Source organism: Cibotium barometz, chromosome 55 (assembly GCF_041138505.1).
Source record: "Cibotium barometz isolate CiBa-2024 chromosome 55, ASM4113850v1, whole genome shotgun sequence".
Lineage (NCBI taxonomy): Eukaryota > Viridiplantae > Streptophyta > Polypodiopsida > Cyatheales > Cibotiaceae > Cibotium > Cibotium barometz.
This window is the reverse complement of record NC_141100.1, coordinates 23,736,407-23,751,693: the sequence shown is the minus strand read 5'-3', so window position 1 is coordinate 23,751,693 and position 15,287 is coordinate 23,736,407. Positions and strand designations below refer to the sequence as shown.

The 15,287-nt window shown below is 43.2% G+C and overlaps 3 protein-coding genes and 1 long non-coding RNA gene across 4 annotated transcripts; 2 read left to right on the top strand and 2 right to left on the bottom strand.

Moving 5' to 3' along the window:
• The first annotated feature begins 568 nt into the window (after window positions 1-568).
• LOC147607526 (uncharacterized) lies at window positions 569-3,088 on the top strand. The gene is made up of 3 exons (XM_086790507.1): window positions 569-835; window positions 1,522-2,752; window positions 2,835-3,088. The coding sequence occupies exons 1-3, from the start codon at window positions 785-787 to the stop codon at window positions 2,981-2,983; spliced, it is 1,431 nt and encodes a 476-aa protein (XP_086646633.1). The 5' UTR covers window positions 569-784; the 3' UTR covers window positions 2,984-3,088.
• A 104-nt stretch (window positions 3,089-3,192) lies between these two features.
• LOC147607525 (uncharacterized) lies at window positions 3,193-5,763 on the top strand. Its single transcript, XM_086790764.1, has 4 exons — window positions 3,193-3,486; window positions 3,574-3,964; window positions 4,067-4,176; window positions 5,587-5,763. Exons 1-4 carry the CDS (start codon window positions 3,193-3,195, stop codon window positions 5,761-5,763), a joined length of 972 nt encoding a protein of 323 aa, XP_086646890.1.
• A 923-nt stretch (window positions 5,764-6,686) lies between these two features.
• Window positions 6,687-10,587, bottom strand: LOC147607524 (uncharacterized). The gene is made up of 16 exons (XM_086790763.1): window positions 10,564-10,587; window positions 10,388-10,435; window positions 10,225-10,290; window positions 9,908-9,979; window positions 9,745-9,810; window positions 9,428-9,499; window positions 9,265-9,330; window positions 9,038-9,106; window positions 8,857-8,925; window positions 8,459-8,673; window positions 8,223-8,351; window positions 7,987-8,151; window positions 7,743-7,880; window positions 7,557-7,650; window positions 7,357-7,458; window positions 6,687-7,271 (listed from the first exon to the last, which is right to left on the bottom strand). Exons 1-16 carry the CDS (start codon window positions 10,585-10,587, stop codon window positions 7,182-7,184), a joined length of 1,485 nt encoding a protein of 494 aa, XP_086646889.1. The 3' UTR covers window positions 6,687-7,181.
• On the bottom strand, window positions 10,588-11,243 carry LOC147607523 (uncharacterized). The gene is made up of 3 exons (XR_015264685.1): window positions 11,175-11,243; window positions 10,944-11,012; window positions 10,588-10,697 (listed from the first exon to the last, which is right to left on the bottom strand). It is a non-coding gene; the product is annotated as an uncharacterized LOC147607523 (long non-coding RNA).
• Between the last annotated feature and the right edge of the window lie 4,044 nt (window positions 11,244-15,287).

Genomic DNA, 15,287 nt, shown 5'->3' with positions numbered 1-15,287 from the left:
TGGTGCCTTTAGAAGAGACGTAGATGGACCGCTATTATAGTTCTTTTGAACGGACCATTCAACCTTTGAGGATTGAGTGATTCTAAAGGGCATGCCATGTTTTTTTTTTGATGGCACTATGGATGTACAACCTTTCACGCAAGTGAGTGGATTATTTAAGAGTGGACACCATATCTCCAAAGGTGGCACTGTGGATATTGCATAACCTTTTGAGGAGACGGTGCCTAAACAGGTGAGAATCCTTTTATGTGGATGTATAACCTTTGAGGACCCACTGATTCTAAAGGGCACACCATGTTTGTTTATTTTATCAATATGCCACGCTTTAAGTAATATCAATGAGGTAGTGATTCGCAGGTGCGGGTCAAAGGTTTGCCTTAGACAATATATATATGGCCTTGGTCATCAACTGAGGTCACCTCAACGCTGAAGCAAATTGCTTTACAAACACGTGGTGAACGTGAGCAGGTTGACGGGCCTCAACACTAAAGGGCACGGGACACTGGGGAAGCCAAAGATTTGGGATCGAGGGTGGGAAAGTGGGGGGACGCTGGTGGCTTCAATCTGGGCCGTCGGATGCAGTGAACTCGGGTAGCAACTGGTGAACTCGGGTTTCGGCTGAGCTGGCGCCCCAAATCGAAATTTAAAATAAACTCAATAGCCACGTTGGCTTGACGTGGAGGGCAGGCTTCTCCAGCGTGGCTTGCAAAAGGGCAGAATTTCAAATTTGTATGATGACGTCGTAGAGCATGTGTTGCATGTGTTCTGTAAAATCACCACGGCTATGGAAAGCTCTTCTCAGGAATCACTCAGATTGATTCCAGATTTAAACCAGGTACACACACACACACAAAAACTCACACTTGCCAATCAACAGGCTCTCTCTCTCTCTCTCTCTCTCTCTCTCTCTCTCTCTCTCTCTATGTGAAGAGCCCCTTACTTAGGTTGATTTTGGATTTAAACCATGCACACACACACTGGATTTAAACCACGCATGCGTGCGCGCATGCACGCACACACATACACACAATTTTGCCACTTGAAATCAGCTTTTCTCTCTCTCTCTTTGAAGAGGTTTTTGCATTGAAGCTAAATGGATGCTCAATGAATATTGAAAACATGGGTCAATCAAGCCATCTAAAACAGAGACCACCTCATCTTTGCGAGAACAGATAAGAAAGAAGCGCTCATGGAGGGAAAAATGCATACATTGATTGCAACACTGTGTCTTGAGCAAAGCCTTGTAGGGGATACTTCTAGCCGTAGCGCTTCATTCATCATCCAATGTTTGATTACTTCTAGGACTAGCAGACCCCCCATAGCTTGTCATTGGCTTTGTGGACATTCGTAGAGCGGAGGGTGACATTACCTTTGAAGTGGCATTAGTTATAGAAAGGTTTGCCCTTCCTAGTGCCCTACATTGTTTTCATAGCCATAATAAAATTAGCAAACGATGCAAAAACTTGTTTTAAGAACATGTCCTACCTCTCTCTGCCTATCTAACTTGGACTTCAATAGCAGGTTGATTGGAATCCAACGAGTGACACAAGTGACTTCGCGGTGCCATGGCAGGCTAATTGGAATGCATCAAATGAGGCTGATTGGAATGCATCCAATGACACAAATCAGTTCATATTGGATGAGTATTTAGATAATACAACAAGTAGTGACACTACATCAAGTGACGACGCAGATGTATGTGACCTCTTCCAAGATGATAATGAGGGTGTTTTTCCAAGTTCATGGAGTACACCTAGGCTTGATTCATGGGGGGCATTGGATCCATTTACATATACATCAAGCTTTTTTTTCTCTTTCGATGAGAAGAGCTTCTCCTTAATGGAGAAAGATCTTAGAGGAGCTCTCACAGTGACGCTTCCAACATTAAAAGCACACGATGCAAGAGACTTGTTGGATTTGAAGAGGTGGAAAAGAATAAGAGAAGAGCTTTGTTTCAGCCCGCTTCACCTTTGCCTATGTTCGAAATCAACAGGATTGAAAATAGCATACATTGAAGATTGGGAGCGTATTGTCATGGCAGCCCATCGTCCTCTTGAGCATGGTGTTCATCATGGTGTGAATGCCACTATCAATGCAATCAAGGCAGAATGGTGCACCGACAAGAGGAGGCATGGAATTTCTCTTGACTATGTGAAAGATAGGATTATCGCTTGCGGCTGCCTGCTTACTGAGGTCGGGGAACAGACCCCTACGAGCAAAAAGACCATAGCTCCAGCATCAACAATTGTCACAACTAAGTCTCAAGTCAATCAAGAGTTGACCAACATCATGATCAAGCACCAAACAAAGCTAGTATTACTTCGATCCACAAAGAAGCATGGACCATCCAAGTGGGTGCAAGAGTACATGTGCCATAGGGCAGGAAGTATTGCTCGGAGAGGTGCTAACAAGAGAAGATTGCGGAGGTCCAAGAGGTGTGGGTGTCCCTTTAAGGTGGTCTTGCAGCACTCTCATGACACAGAGAAGGTGACCATGCTAGTTCATGATGTTCACGAGGGACATATACCAGGCTCACGTGTTGACCTCTATTACTTGCCCGTGCACCCACGTGTGATTGCTTGTTGCATGGATGACTTGTTCGACGTAGGGACATGTCGTCATGTGGCAAAAATGTCTACATCAAAAGAAAGATTTCACATACAGAATGCCTTGCCATTAGATCGTGTAATCTTTCGCTTCTTCATGATACCAAAAGAGGTGCAAATGATGTCATATCAAATGCGCACACAAGGTACTTTGCTTTGCTTTACCAACAATTCTCCTTGTAACTTTTGGTTGTTTTATACTTCTAATCTGCCTCTCTATCCTTGTAGGAAGATGTACAAACAATGATTGGGCTGCGATGTTTGGAGAGGCTCTTCGTTTGCAAGAACAGAACAAGGTTCTTTATGTTCAACCTTACAGCCAACGTTCTTTATGTTTGAAGCTCTTTCCCCTATTCTTGCCTCTTTATTCATCATGATTTCTTTGTAGGTTCTTTATGTTCAACCTTATAACCCACAAGCCTCTGATGAAAGTAAACGACCCTTTGTCCTCATCATTCAAGATGAGTGGATGCTACAAATTGCTCTTCGTTTCTCACGACACAACACTTGGGCAGTAGATAGCACATTCAAGACAAATGTCTTTGGTTTGCCCCTGTATGCTGCAGTTTTGCCCAACCAAAATGGCATGGGTATTCCAATATGGCTCATGCTATGCACTAATGACATCGGCACTAACCAAGAAAGTGTAGCCTTGGAGTTGACCTTCAAGATGATCTTCACAAGGTTGCATGGAGTTCATCCGACGGCTATTATCATCGACAAAAACCAGCAAGAGTTGGAAGCCATTATGAAGATTGTTGATGTAGACCCCTATTGCTGGACACAAGATGAAGAAGGGAGACGACACCAAATTGCATGCCATGTCTTGCTATGCTGGTTTCATGTTAAGAAGGCATGGGTAGAGAACCTCCTACCGCAAGTAAGTCACCTTTTAAAAGCTAGATCCATTCTATTGTGCATATCATTATCAGGTGGTATGTATATTCATTTTATTTTGGCTGTGTAGGTTCCAAAAGAGAAGCGAGATGATGTGTATAGTTCCTTGTCAAATCTAATGCAAATGGCAAGTGAAGAGGCATTTGAAGAGAGATACCAAGAGCTCTTGCAGAGATATTCAGCGTATATCAATGTTCAACGATACATCTCGAATGGATGGTGTGCCACCACATGCATGTGGCGGAGAAGGTGGCCAAAGTTTGGGCGTCTATTTTCACATGGAAATGTGGATACAACAAACTTGGTCGAGAGGCTCTGGCAATACATCAAGTACACTCTTCTTGATGCAAAGATAAATAGATCAATTCTAGTTCTGTTACATGCTATTGCAGGGGATTCTCTAACGGGCACTTACATCGGCGGAACGCTACTTGAGTTCTTTAAGAACAAACAAGAAATAGGTAATGACCTCTTTTTTTCTCTTGTGGCTTGTCCCCCCTTTGTTGCTTGACACTCATGAAGAAAAGGTGTCGTGATACTAACCAGCTTTACGTACTTTTCAGCTGATTCTCAACGTTTTAGTATTCATGGATCAAGCAAGAGTCATACGTCCAGATTAGCAGTAGGTGAAGAAATCTTGAGAAGATTTGAGGCTAGTTCGTCCACCCTTCAAGTGATTGATGAGTCCACTTTGCTATTCAAAATCTTGAGTATGTCTTCATCTTCGCAATGGTATCATGTCAGTGTTCAGTCCAACTATTGCGATTGTCCAAGTTGGGGATCTGATTGTAAGCATCTTTATGGAATCCGCCTAATAATTCAACATCATTTTCCACATCTACATGCCATTTTCCCTGTCCTTGATAGTCTTCATTCTCTAAGTCAAATGGACGAGGACATTGATGTTGGGCTAAGTGAGCAGGACATGCCAGATAACATAAAGAGTGGTGAGTGCAAGGTTGTCAACATCAATGAGCAGATAGCTTGCTGCATTCAAGACATGAAAAGGGTTCTACATGTTTTGGAAGAGAATCTATCAGCATGTGACACCAAGTTGAAAGAAGCAATACTCCAGCAATTGAGCATCTCACAGAATAATATTTCAGCTTTGATTATCCCAAAGGAGATTGATTTGCCAATGAGGGGGTCCATCAAACAAATCCAAGCTCATGTTACGCTTACTCGGCTTGGTCACGGGAGACCGCATGAAGTAGCTACAACCGTATGTGATCAAGAGATAGCCTGCTCGCCTCCAACAAAACGTGCTTGTATGACAGGGGTCTTGAGACGTAAGCATCAACGTGGCAGGAGTCGGGTGCGGTTTGACAAGAGACCTCGCATATTTTGTCACCATTGCTGTAGTAAAACTCTCCTAGTTGATCCTATACAAAGTCACTCGTGCCATACATGCCACGCGCTCCTTCCCCTTTCAAGTAGACATGCCCCAGTTGGTTCAGAGGCTCCTCTTATTAACCGAGCTGTTAACCTCTACAACAACCTTTGCATTGAAAAGGGACTACTCATCTCATGTATGTATGGGTCACTTTGAAGATGAGGAGAGGCACTTCACTATGCATTTATCTAATGGTTCAGTACTCGAGAAGGTCCTTGCATCCGAGCAAAGGATAATACTTGTATATTAATAATGCAGATGTATTCAACTTGTACATTATATCATTTTGGAACGAGTGAGGAGATTTTTTGTCCATTTTGGTATAACCTGCTGCTCTAAAAACCAAATGTATATGCTTATTTTGGATCAGCTGGAGACTCAATGTTTTGTAAATTTGTATGTATGTTGTTTCTGTGAAGGGAATTCATGTTCAGTATAGCTTGATATAACTTGCTGCTCCAAAAACCATATGTGTCTGCTCATTATGGATCAGTCAAGAAAACGACGCTCAATTTGTGTTATGTTTTTTGACCATAGCTGATTTATACAGCCCTTGGGCATGTAATGCAAGACTAGATTCATGCAATCTTGTCCGAGCTTCTCTCTTTTTTTGTGTGCTCTTAAAACTGTATATACTTTTTGCATGGGTACACAATGTGGGTTAGAACTTAGTTTTACTTGGGTTGACAGATAGACATTAGTTATTTCAAAAGCTGGTGGTTTTGGTACCACGAGACCCTGCAGCAGAAGTCAGTTTATTTGCAACAGGTGGGATCAAGAGCGGGAGGCCTGGTTCTCGTTGGGAGAGGGCGGATGGAAGAGGGAGTTTTGATAATCAGCTATGAAACTTTTATGCTTGGCGTATGAGTGTTGTGGCTTTCCCTGCATATTATGTCGCATGGTCACTGTATTGATCTGTCACATCAACTCATTTCATGACTGACATGTCAAGAGGTAGTAGTTCCAACTGTTGAGTTGTTATGCTATTGTAGGGGATGGTCAGATCCGTCAATGTCTAGGGTCATGAGAAACCTCATCATTGCTGGTGCGTAAGCCGCCTTTCTACCAGCCAGGCACAATTCTCAATCAAGCTTTATAGTTTGAATGCAATGAACATGTTAATCTTTTTGTCACCCAAATTATGAACACTTTCAATACTATAAAAAGATTAAGATCATTTTACTAATAGCTTGATATTAGAAGGTAAAAAAGTGATCATATACTTTTATGGCTGCATCGGTAGAGCAAGATCTCTCTCTCTCTCTCTCTCTCTCTCTCTCTCTCTCTCATCATATACTTTTATGGCTGCATCGGTAGAGCAAGATCTCTCTCTATCTCTCTCTCTCTCTCTCTCTCTCTCTCTATGTGCACCAGGACTAGCTTGAGAGTTTACACGTCCCACACAATCTACAAACAGAGACCATATCCAAAACGTGGAAGCACTTTGGCTCCTTACAATGCATGTTGGAGTGTCATTATACTCGATCTTCTCGCTACTTGGGCCAAGATATGGGGCTTATCTAGAGCAGCGGAGAATCTGATTCAAATTCAACATGAAGAGCTTCCAGTACAAGAGCATCAACAAGAACCATCATGTTGCGGAACTAAACTAAACACCAAATAGCAAAGTTGAAAAAGGAACCAACGGAAGCATATTTGTTGATAGACAATTTACATCGAAACCAAAACAAATTATATTGAGAAGCTAAAAAATATCATGTATTTCATGTGAATTGGCTGATACAAAACATCCTTAGATGCCAAATATGTTTATAAAGATGTTCATAAGAAGTGTGTTGCCCACGACAAGCCAAAAACACCGCTTCAAAATCGCATAGTTGGTGCCAAAAATAGAGGTTGCTGCTCCAAAAAGCATCTACATGCTTGTCGCTCGTGCAGGACTCCGCGTCATAAGTTTGCCACCCACCGATAAGCCATGTTACACTGCTCCAAAATCACATCGCTGGTGCGAGGTTGTCGCTCCTACAGTGCTCCAAAATCACATGGCTGGTCCTGCATCTACATGCTTCTTGCTCCAAAGTAAAAAATGCTCCAAAATCACATGGCTGGTCCTGCATCTACATGCTTCTCGCTCCAAAGTAAAAAATGCTACTGTGCGTGTCATAAGAAGTGCGCTGCCCATAAAATAACATCCTTAACATGCTGCTCCGATGTCACTGCTATGTCACTGCTGCTCAAGAAAGTAAACATGTCATAAGAAGTGCGCTGCCCACAAAATAAGACATGCTGCTCGGATGTCACTGCTGCTCAAGACAGTAGACGTGTCACAGTTCTTCCAAAACACTCATGCACCATGTGTGAAGCTCCATCCTAAGCGTGCATACATCTTCATGTTGAAACCACTGATCTGTGAGCTGAAAAAAAGCAAAGCTGTAAGCGTAAATGAGCTTGCATGTTCTTCTTGAAGCAGCAAAGACGTAACACGAAGCAAGCACTTACCCAATTCTTGTCTACATTGTTTTGCAATATACCGGCAATGAGGTATCTCATAAACGCCATCACATAGAAGCCACAATCTGTGCTATTGTCCTGTTGCGGTACCTGCCCCAAATGATGCACATGTAACACCAACATTCAGCATGTAGAACATTCATAACAAATTCAACTCGCTGCTACCAACAAATCAACGTCACCTTCACCTTAACGATTTTTAGTTTCAGCTCTGTCTCGGGGTTGAACAAAGCACCTTGAAGGGTTGAATCAGCCACATGCGGTGCCAAGCATTTTAGAGCACTGTAATCAATCCAAACCAGAACCATGTCATGTGTCATGCATTGTATGAGTATACATGAACAAAACCAACATGGAAGAGAATTTCAATTTACATGAACAAACTATCCAAGCACTCCTCTGGATTTATTAGTCCCAATGAATCCATGTATAACAAATAGCTTTTGTTCCCTTTTAAAAGGGGCACCTCCTCGTTCTTGTTAACATACAGGGTAAAGAGGGACCAATGATTCCTATTGCACACAATAGCCAGCCATTAAAAGCGCACAAATTTGAGTGCCAAGTGGTATGTAAAAAAGCATAGCCAAAATTCTTTACCAATGAAGTGACCACACACACCTGCATACAACGGGAAAGAAACATAATTGAATGGCTGACATATCCATTTTCTCGAAGAAGCGGGTGAGGAAATTCTCCACTAGCTTACGTGACATAGAATACCACAAAGAATCAGCCCAAAACACCTTCTCAAGAATGTCCAATGGCAACTTGTTCTCCATCAACCTGTGCATGCAAGGAGGGAATGAAAGTGCATCCATGTAAGTGCACTAAAATGTTCAAAGTGATACACTTACATCCCAAACAAGTTCATGGTCCTAGTGGATGCCTCATTAACAAACATTTCCCTCAAAAAGCTATCATCTACGCGCACAAAGGTTTTGGATCTCATGGAAACAAAGTCAATGTCAGCCCCGGAAGCTAACCTGCAAGGCAAAAGCCAAACAAAAAAAAATGCAGCAAACCACACAAGCTGAGACTATCATGACAATACATGGTTTTGATAAACTGTCAATCGTGTAGAGCCTCTTACCTAGATCTCGCAACATTGCCCCTTGTTGCTACCAACCTCCCCTCCCCTTTCTCTGTAACAATAACCTGCATGTTGGAGATCTCGAATATAAATTCCATATTGTTGTATGCTTCAGAAAAAGTCGGCGATGATACAATAATCGGTGTTTCTTCATTGCTACTTTGCTTTGCACGAGAAGTCCTAATAGGCAACTTTTTCCTTGAAACCTCAAACACCTACACAATGGCAAGAAAACAATGCATTCACCCATTGAGTCCCTTTAGGACATAACAAACTCCAGGGTTGAATTAGCTGCACTTACCTGGCCCATGCAAGTAAAGAGAAGAGTGAACTAACAATGTAGGCAGCAACATGAAAAGCTTTAACAACTCGGCATAAAGGATATTGGAATCTCTTACGTTCTTTTGAGTGTTTTCCTTCTTTCTTGTATTCACGCATGGCCCAACACCCTCATGGGTTCCGGAATCCTGCAACAAACAAGAACAGGGCCCATGCAAGTAAAGAGAAGAGTGAACCAACAATGTAGAAAAACATGAAAAGCTTTAACAACTCGGCATAAAGGATATTAGAATCTCTTACGTTCTTTTGAGTGTTGTCCTTCTTTCTTGTATTCACGCATGGCCTAACACTCTCATGGGTTCCGGAATCCTGCAACAAACAAGAAGATGGCCATGGCCCAAACGATCTCAAAGTGTGAGGTGTATGGAGCCATGTTAGGCAGCGGCAAGGACTTGAACAAACTAGTGGGAAACCAAGATGATGTGACTCAGAGCAAGGAGATGAATGAAAAATATTAGAAAGCTTACGTTCTTCTTAGTGTTCTTCTTTTTTATATCCACACATGGCCCAACACCCTCACCGGTTCCAGAATCCTGCAGCAAGTAATAGCCATGCATAGTTGTATGCAATCTTTGCACCACAAACATGACTCGAAACGAGGGGATAAGTGAAGGAGATTAGAAATCTTACCTTATTTTGAGTGTTACTCTTCTTTCTTGTATTCGTGCATGGCCCAACCTCATGGGTTCCGGAATCAAAATCCTGCAGCAAACAAGAAGCATGGGCCAAATGATCTCAAAGTGTGGGCATGTAGTGAGTGAACTTGTGAACTTGGCAACATCAAAGAAACTTGGCAAGCTATGAGTGAACTTTGCATGCAGCAAGAAAACATGCATCAAGTTAATAAACTTGGTAAGCTGTGACTGAACTTTGCATGCAACAACTAGACAACACTAAGATTGAATGTAAGCAAACTTGGCAGCAAACTAAGAAGAATGTAAGCTTACGTTCTTCTTAGTGTTCTTCTTTTTTATATCCACACATGGCCCAACACCCTCACCGGTTCCAGAATCCTGCAGCAAGTAATAGCCATGCATAGTTGTATGCAATCTTTGCACCACAAACATGACTCGAAACGAGGGGATAAGTGAAGGAGATTAGAAATCTTACCTTATTTTGAGTGTTACTCTTCTTTCTTGTATTCGTGCATGGCCCAACCTCATGGGTTCCGGAATCAAAATCCTGCAGCAAACAAGAAGCATGGGCCAAATGATCTCAAAGTGTGGGCATGTAGTGAGTGAACTTGTGAACTTGGCAACATCAAAGAAACTTGACAAGCTATGAGTGAACTTTGCATGCAGCAAGAAAACATGCATCAAGTTAATAAACTTGGTAAGCTGTGACTGAACTTTGCATGCAACAACTAGACAACACTAAGATTGAATGTAAGCAAACTTGGCAGCAAACTAAGAAGAATGTAAGCTTACGTTCTTCTTAGTGTTCTTCTTTTTTATATCCACACATGGCCCAACACCCTCACCGGTTCCAGAATCCTGCAGCAAGTAATAGCCATGCATAGTTGTATGCAATCTTTGCACCACAAACATGACTCGAAACGAGGGGATAAGTGAAGAAGATTAGAAATCTTACCTTATTTTGAGTGTTACTCTTCTTTCTTGTATTCGTGCATGGCCCAACCTAGCAAGGATAAGTGTGAATGAACTAGCAAGGAAGGGATAAGTGTGAGGACACTAAGGAAGACGATAATGTTGTGAGCTAGTAGAAACATTGCACGTGCATTGATTGCATGCAAACTGTTCACCAACCGTTGCATGCAACCATGGAGCCATGTTAATGAAGTAGATAGAGAACTTAGCAAGATTAGAAGGCTTACATTCTTAGTGGTGGTGTTCTTTTCTGTATCCACACGTGACCCAACACCCTCATGTGTTCCAGAATCCTGCAGCATGCCCAAATGATCTCAAACTATAGGGCATGTGAGTTGTAAGTGAACTTGGCAGCAGCAAAGAAACTTGGCATGATGTGAATAAACTTGGCATGATGTGAATGAAATTAGCAAGGTGTGAGCTAGTAGACACATTACACGTGCATTGATTGCATGCAAACTATTCACCAACCCTTGCATGCAACTATGGAGCCATGTTAGTGATGTAGAGAGAGAACTTAGCAAACTTTGAAAGCTTACATTGTTTTTAGTGTTGTCCTCCTTTTTTGTATCCACACATGGCCCAACACTCTCATGGGTTTCAGAATCCTGCAACAAATAATATCCATGCATAGTTACAAACAATCTTTGCACTCGTGAATTCGCATACTTACTTATGCCAAGAAGCCCACATGAGCATCGCTAGGCACTTTCAACATCACAAACATGACTCAAAACGAGGGGATGAGTGAAGGATATTGGAAAGCTTACGTTCTTTTGAGTGTTGTCCTTCTTTCTTGTATTCGCGCATGGTCCAACACTCTCATGGGTTCCAGAATCTTGCAACAAACAAAAGGTGTGAGGTGTATGTCAACTTGGGCAATGACTAGTAGACACATTGCATGTGCATTCATTGCAATTTGCTTACCAACCCTTGCATGCAACTATGGAGTCATGTTAGTGCTGCAGGGAGAGAACTTGGCAAGCTGTGAGTGAACTTTGCATTGAACAAGAAAACATGCATCTAGTTAATAAACTTAGCAAGCTGTGAGTGAACTCTGCATGCAACAAGTAAACCTGCATCAGGTTAATAAACTTGGCATGCTGCGAGTAGACCATGGAAATTAGGCAATGGAAAGGACTTGAACAAACTAGTGGGAAGACCGTGAGAGAATGGCTAGGCACTTTCAAGGCAGCCATGTTAGTGAAATAGAGATATGAATCAGAACGAGGGGATGAATGAAAAATAGGACAAAGCTTACGTTCTTCTTAGTGTTGTGCTTCTTTGTTGTATCCGCACACGGCCCAACACCCTCATGGGTTCCAAAATCCTGCAATAAATAATAGCCATCCATAGTTGTAAGCCCAACAACCTCATGGGTTACGAAATCCTGCAAATACAGCCATGCCAAGTGATCTCAAAAATGTAAGAAGTGAAGTTGACATGTGGTGAATAAACTTGGCCTGCAGCAAGGAAACCATGCGTGTTGTATGTGAACTTGGGAAATAGCCATAGACTTCGACCGTGTATATGACCAAGAATACATATAAATTGTAATCTAATTCAAGAACAATTAATTCAAGAGTAAACACATTGCACATCATGACTTCATCTGCTACCAAGGGGGCAACTGGCATGGAAGCTCAGAGTGTAGGAGCAACTTGGGTTGTTCTTGACATATAAGTTTGACTCAACCCCCCCACCCCGCCCCCCCCTCCCCCCCCCACACACACACACACTCGCTCGCACGCATACATGCAACTCAAACATACTTTGTTTCACAGTGGATTTTGTCCAGCTTGCCCAATTTATGGATACACTTTATTTGGCTTTCATTCTACCCCTTGCCCTACTGCCAGCTGAAGAAAGAAGAAGGCAAATTAACGAAAGCAGCCCAACAACTCAGTTCAGCCTTTTGAAATGGATAAGCCCACAAGAGAACATTGCACAACATGTCAAATTAACACATCAAATGAGCTCTAATATTTGCAAGAAAGTCATGACTTATGAATTGAAGAAATGATAAATTGTAGTTACACAAATCATTCTCAGTATAAGAAAGCGTAAATTCTTCATAAGATAAAAACACATGTTCAAGAAGCATGATTCATAAGATGGAAAACAAGTTAACGAGCTTCAGGTGGCACTCTTTTAAGGTTGCTACACTTTCCACTAGATACAATCCTGAATACAAAGCTACGTTACATTCTGACTTAAGGAGTAGAGCTTATAGATCGTGCATTGCACAACTGTTGGGTAGGCTAAATCTCTAAAATCCATTCTTGGGCAGATTGGCAAGGTAAAAGACGGCTCAAAAACTTGAAGCAGAAATTGTGTGAGCAACGGCACACCACTGATCCACATTCAAGCGAGAACTCGCACGATATTTGAGCACATTGCACCTTTCCTTTCTGCTCCAACTGTTCGATACTTATGCCTTTCATAAACAAAGAGTCTTATGTGTGTGTTTGCCTTGTAAGATCGTCCCAGCTACTCCACTATCATACATTCTTACATTTTGTTGACAACAAAAGAACCTAAAAAAATCAGGGCATTAACTTCTCTTAAGTACATCTAGGAGACTCAAAAAGGGGAAACCAACTCCTTGGTGATAGCTCTCCACCCCCAGGCCCATCCATAACTAACCATAAGGCCTAACGCAAGCATTTAATAAATGCATCCTTGAGAGTAGAGCGAGAAGGGCACACATGATGGGTATCCTTTAGTTGAAAACACATCTTCATGAGATGAAAACACTTCAAAATTAAACCTTTTAGCTTCTAGATGCAGCAAAGCTTACCTCTTTGGAGATATTCTCATCTATCCGAGCCTGGATTTTGGCAACTCGAGCCTCTGCTGTTGACATGTACTTGTCCATCTTATCTTTCACCCAGCTTGCTATGAAGTCCTCTTTTGATTTGTTCTTGAACTGACTACAAAGGTTATCCCATGCGCGCTCAGCCTGCATGTATTGAGAATGCTCATACTTTTGTCGATTGATCTGAAACTTTCTTTCTTTATCTTGCGATCTTTCGTATGCCTGTCTCTTCCACCTCTGAGCATACGGGTGTGGGAAAGCACGAGCTACTAAGTTGCTCTTCGGAGGACGACCAAGTGGCAGCTTGGGAATATCAACATCTAACCCATGAGCAAGCTTTAAGTGCCCAATCATACTCTTTCTCTTTTCTATGAAAGATTTAGCAAGGGGGCAAGTGTCACTTGCACGACATTGGCGCCCAACCCTCCCATCTGGCAATCGTACAATGGCATATGGCAAAATCTGATCTGTCCCCTCAGCCATCCCTTCCCCTTTAACATTAGATGGGCCCGCGTTTTCCTGCATTGAGGTTGTAGGCTTCATGAGCATGGTTTCCAACTTTTTTTTGGGCCTCTTATTGAGGCTATGTGGGGGCAAGATTTCCCCTGATGCAGCATCCAAGTTTTGTGGGGAGGGCGATTGCGGTGATGCTTGCTTTTCCTTTAGTCGAGGACTTCTTCGTTTGTCAAGTTGTGTAGACTCTAGAAACTCCATTGCTTGACCTTCGTTGCCACCTGTTTTGCTTCCTATGGCAGCCTTCTTCCTCCTATGCACTCGGCTTGCACTTGGTGCCATGCTTCTATAAAATTGTGTTGCAGGCTTGATGAAGAACCATACACCTTAGAAGGCGTTGCTGGGTGCTTGTTGCAATACCAACAAGCAGGAAAAACCTTTACAGCTTGATGGCTAGCTTGATGAAGAGCCTTTGATTCTAGCTTAGAAGATCACCCATGCAAAAGCACAGCGTCGTCGCGGAGCCAAGCCTGCAATCGCAGCAAAGCGTGTAGAGAAAAACGCAGAGAGAAGCACGCGCAAAATCAAATCTTTGAGATCTTTCTGGTATACGGGTACCCCTGCATGCACGGCTTTCCCCCGTGGCGTCCTGCCACGTCAGTCCAGCGTGGCTACTTTAAAAGCTTTTTTTTTGCCAACTCAGCCGAAGCCCGAGTTCACCCGCTATCCCTGGAGTTCACTACATCCGACGGCCCAGATTGAAGCCGCCAGCGTCCCCCCACTTGCCCACCCTCGATCCCAAATCTTTGGCTTCCCCAGTGTCCCGTGCCCTTTAGTGTTGAGGGTTGACGGGCATGTTGTGACACCACCCTCGTGTGGCTCTATAAATATGCCGAACGGAGCACCCGCATCAAACGCTGCAATTAAGATTCAACCCTCGTCTTCATAACTACTAGTTCCCCCAAGTCTAGTAAACTACTGATTGCCAAAGTCGCTCTCTCTCAGGGCCCTATCATCTCCCAAGTTTCGTTCTTTAACTCTAGTAATTGCGCCGGTCCCTTATCTTTAACTCTCTTTCTCCCCCTCTCTTACACCTGCGAAACAAAATCACCTGCAAAATGGCTCCCAGCTCCTTGCGCCAATTACTCCTCCTTCAATCAGAGTCAGGCCACGACGTTACCACGACACGTTCTCGACGGCCCAAGATTGCTCACAAATGGAGAGAAATCCAAGGAGCCCGTGACTGGCAAGGCTTGCTCGACCCGGTTATGGACGACGCCTTGAGAGAGGAGATCATACGGTATGGAGAGCTCACGCAGGTGTGCTACGACAGCTTCGATTCCGATCCCGAGTCCACACACTACGGCCGGTGCAAGTTCAGGCGGGCCAAGCTTTTCCAGGAGCTGGACATGGCGGACTGCGGCTACCAAGTCACCAAGTACCTGTACGCGACGTCAGAGTTCTCCTTCCCAGGGGTGATGTTCTTCCCCGACGGATCAGAGGAAAGGCAGTGCAACTGGATGGGCTACGTCGCTGTCTGCACCTCAGCCGAGGAAGTTGCCAGGCTGGGACGGCGAGACATTGTGGTGTGCTGGCGGGGGACGGTCACCTC

Bases quoted from the DNA above. Each gene is read 5' to 3' on its own strand.
- LOC147607526 (XM_086790507.1), top strand. From the start codon at position 785: ATGGAAAGCTCTTCTCAGGAATCACTCAGATTGATTCCAGATTTAAAC. The intron at 836-1,521 runs GTACACACACAC...CTTCAATAGCAG, and splicing joins TGATTCCAGATTTAAACCAG to GTTGATTGGAATCCAACGAG. The intron at 2,753-2,834 runs GTACTTTGCTTT...CTATCCTTGTAG, and splicing joins ATATCAAATGCGCACACAAG to GAAGATGTACAAACAATGAT.
- LOC147607525 (XM_086790764.1), top strand. From the start codon at position 3,193: ATGGGTATTCCAATATGGCTCATGCTATGCACTAATGACATCGGCACT. The intron at 3,487-3,573 runs GTAAGTCACCTT...TTGGCTGTGTAG, and splicing joins TAGAGAACCTCCTACCGCAA to GTTCCAAAAGAGAAGCGAGA. The intron at 3,965-4,066 runs GTAATGACCTCT...CGTACTTTTCAG, and splicing joins TAAGAACAAACAAGAAATAG to CTGATTCTCAACGTTTTAGT.
- LOC147607524 (XM_086790763.1), bottom strand. From the start codon at position 10,587: ATGGCTCCATGGTTGCATGCAACG. The intron at 9,331-9,427 runs GTAAGATTTCTA...TACTTGCTGCAG, and splicing joins AGAGTAACACTCAAAATAAG to GATTCTGGAACCGGTGAGGG. The intron at 8,152-8,222 runs GTAAGTGTATCA...TTGCATGCACAG, and splicing joins ACCATGAACTTGTTTGGGAT to GTTGATGGAGAACAAGTTGC.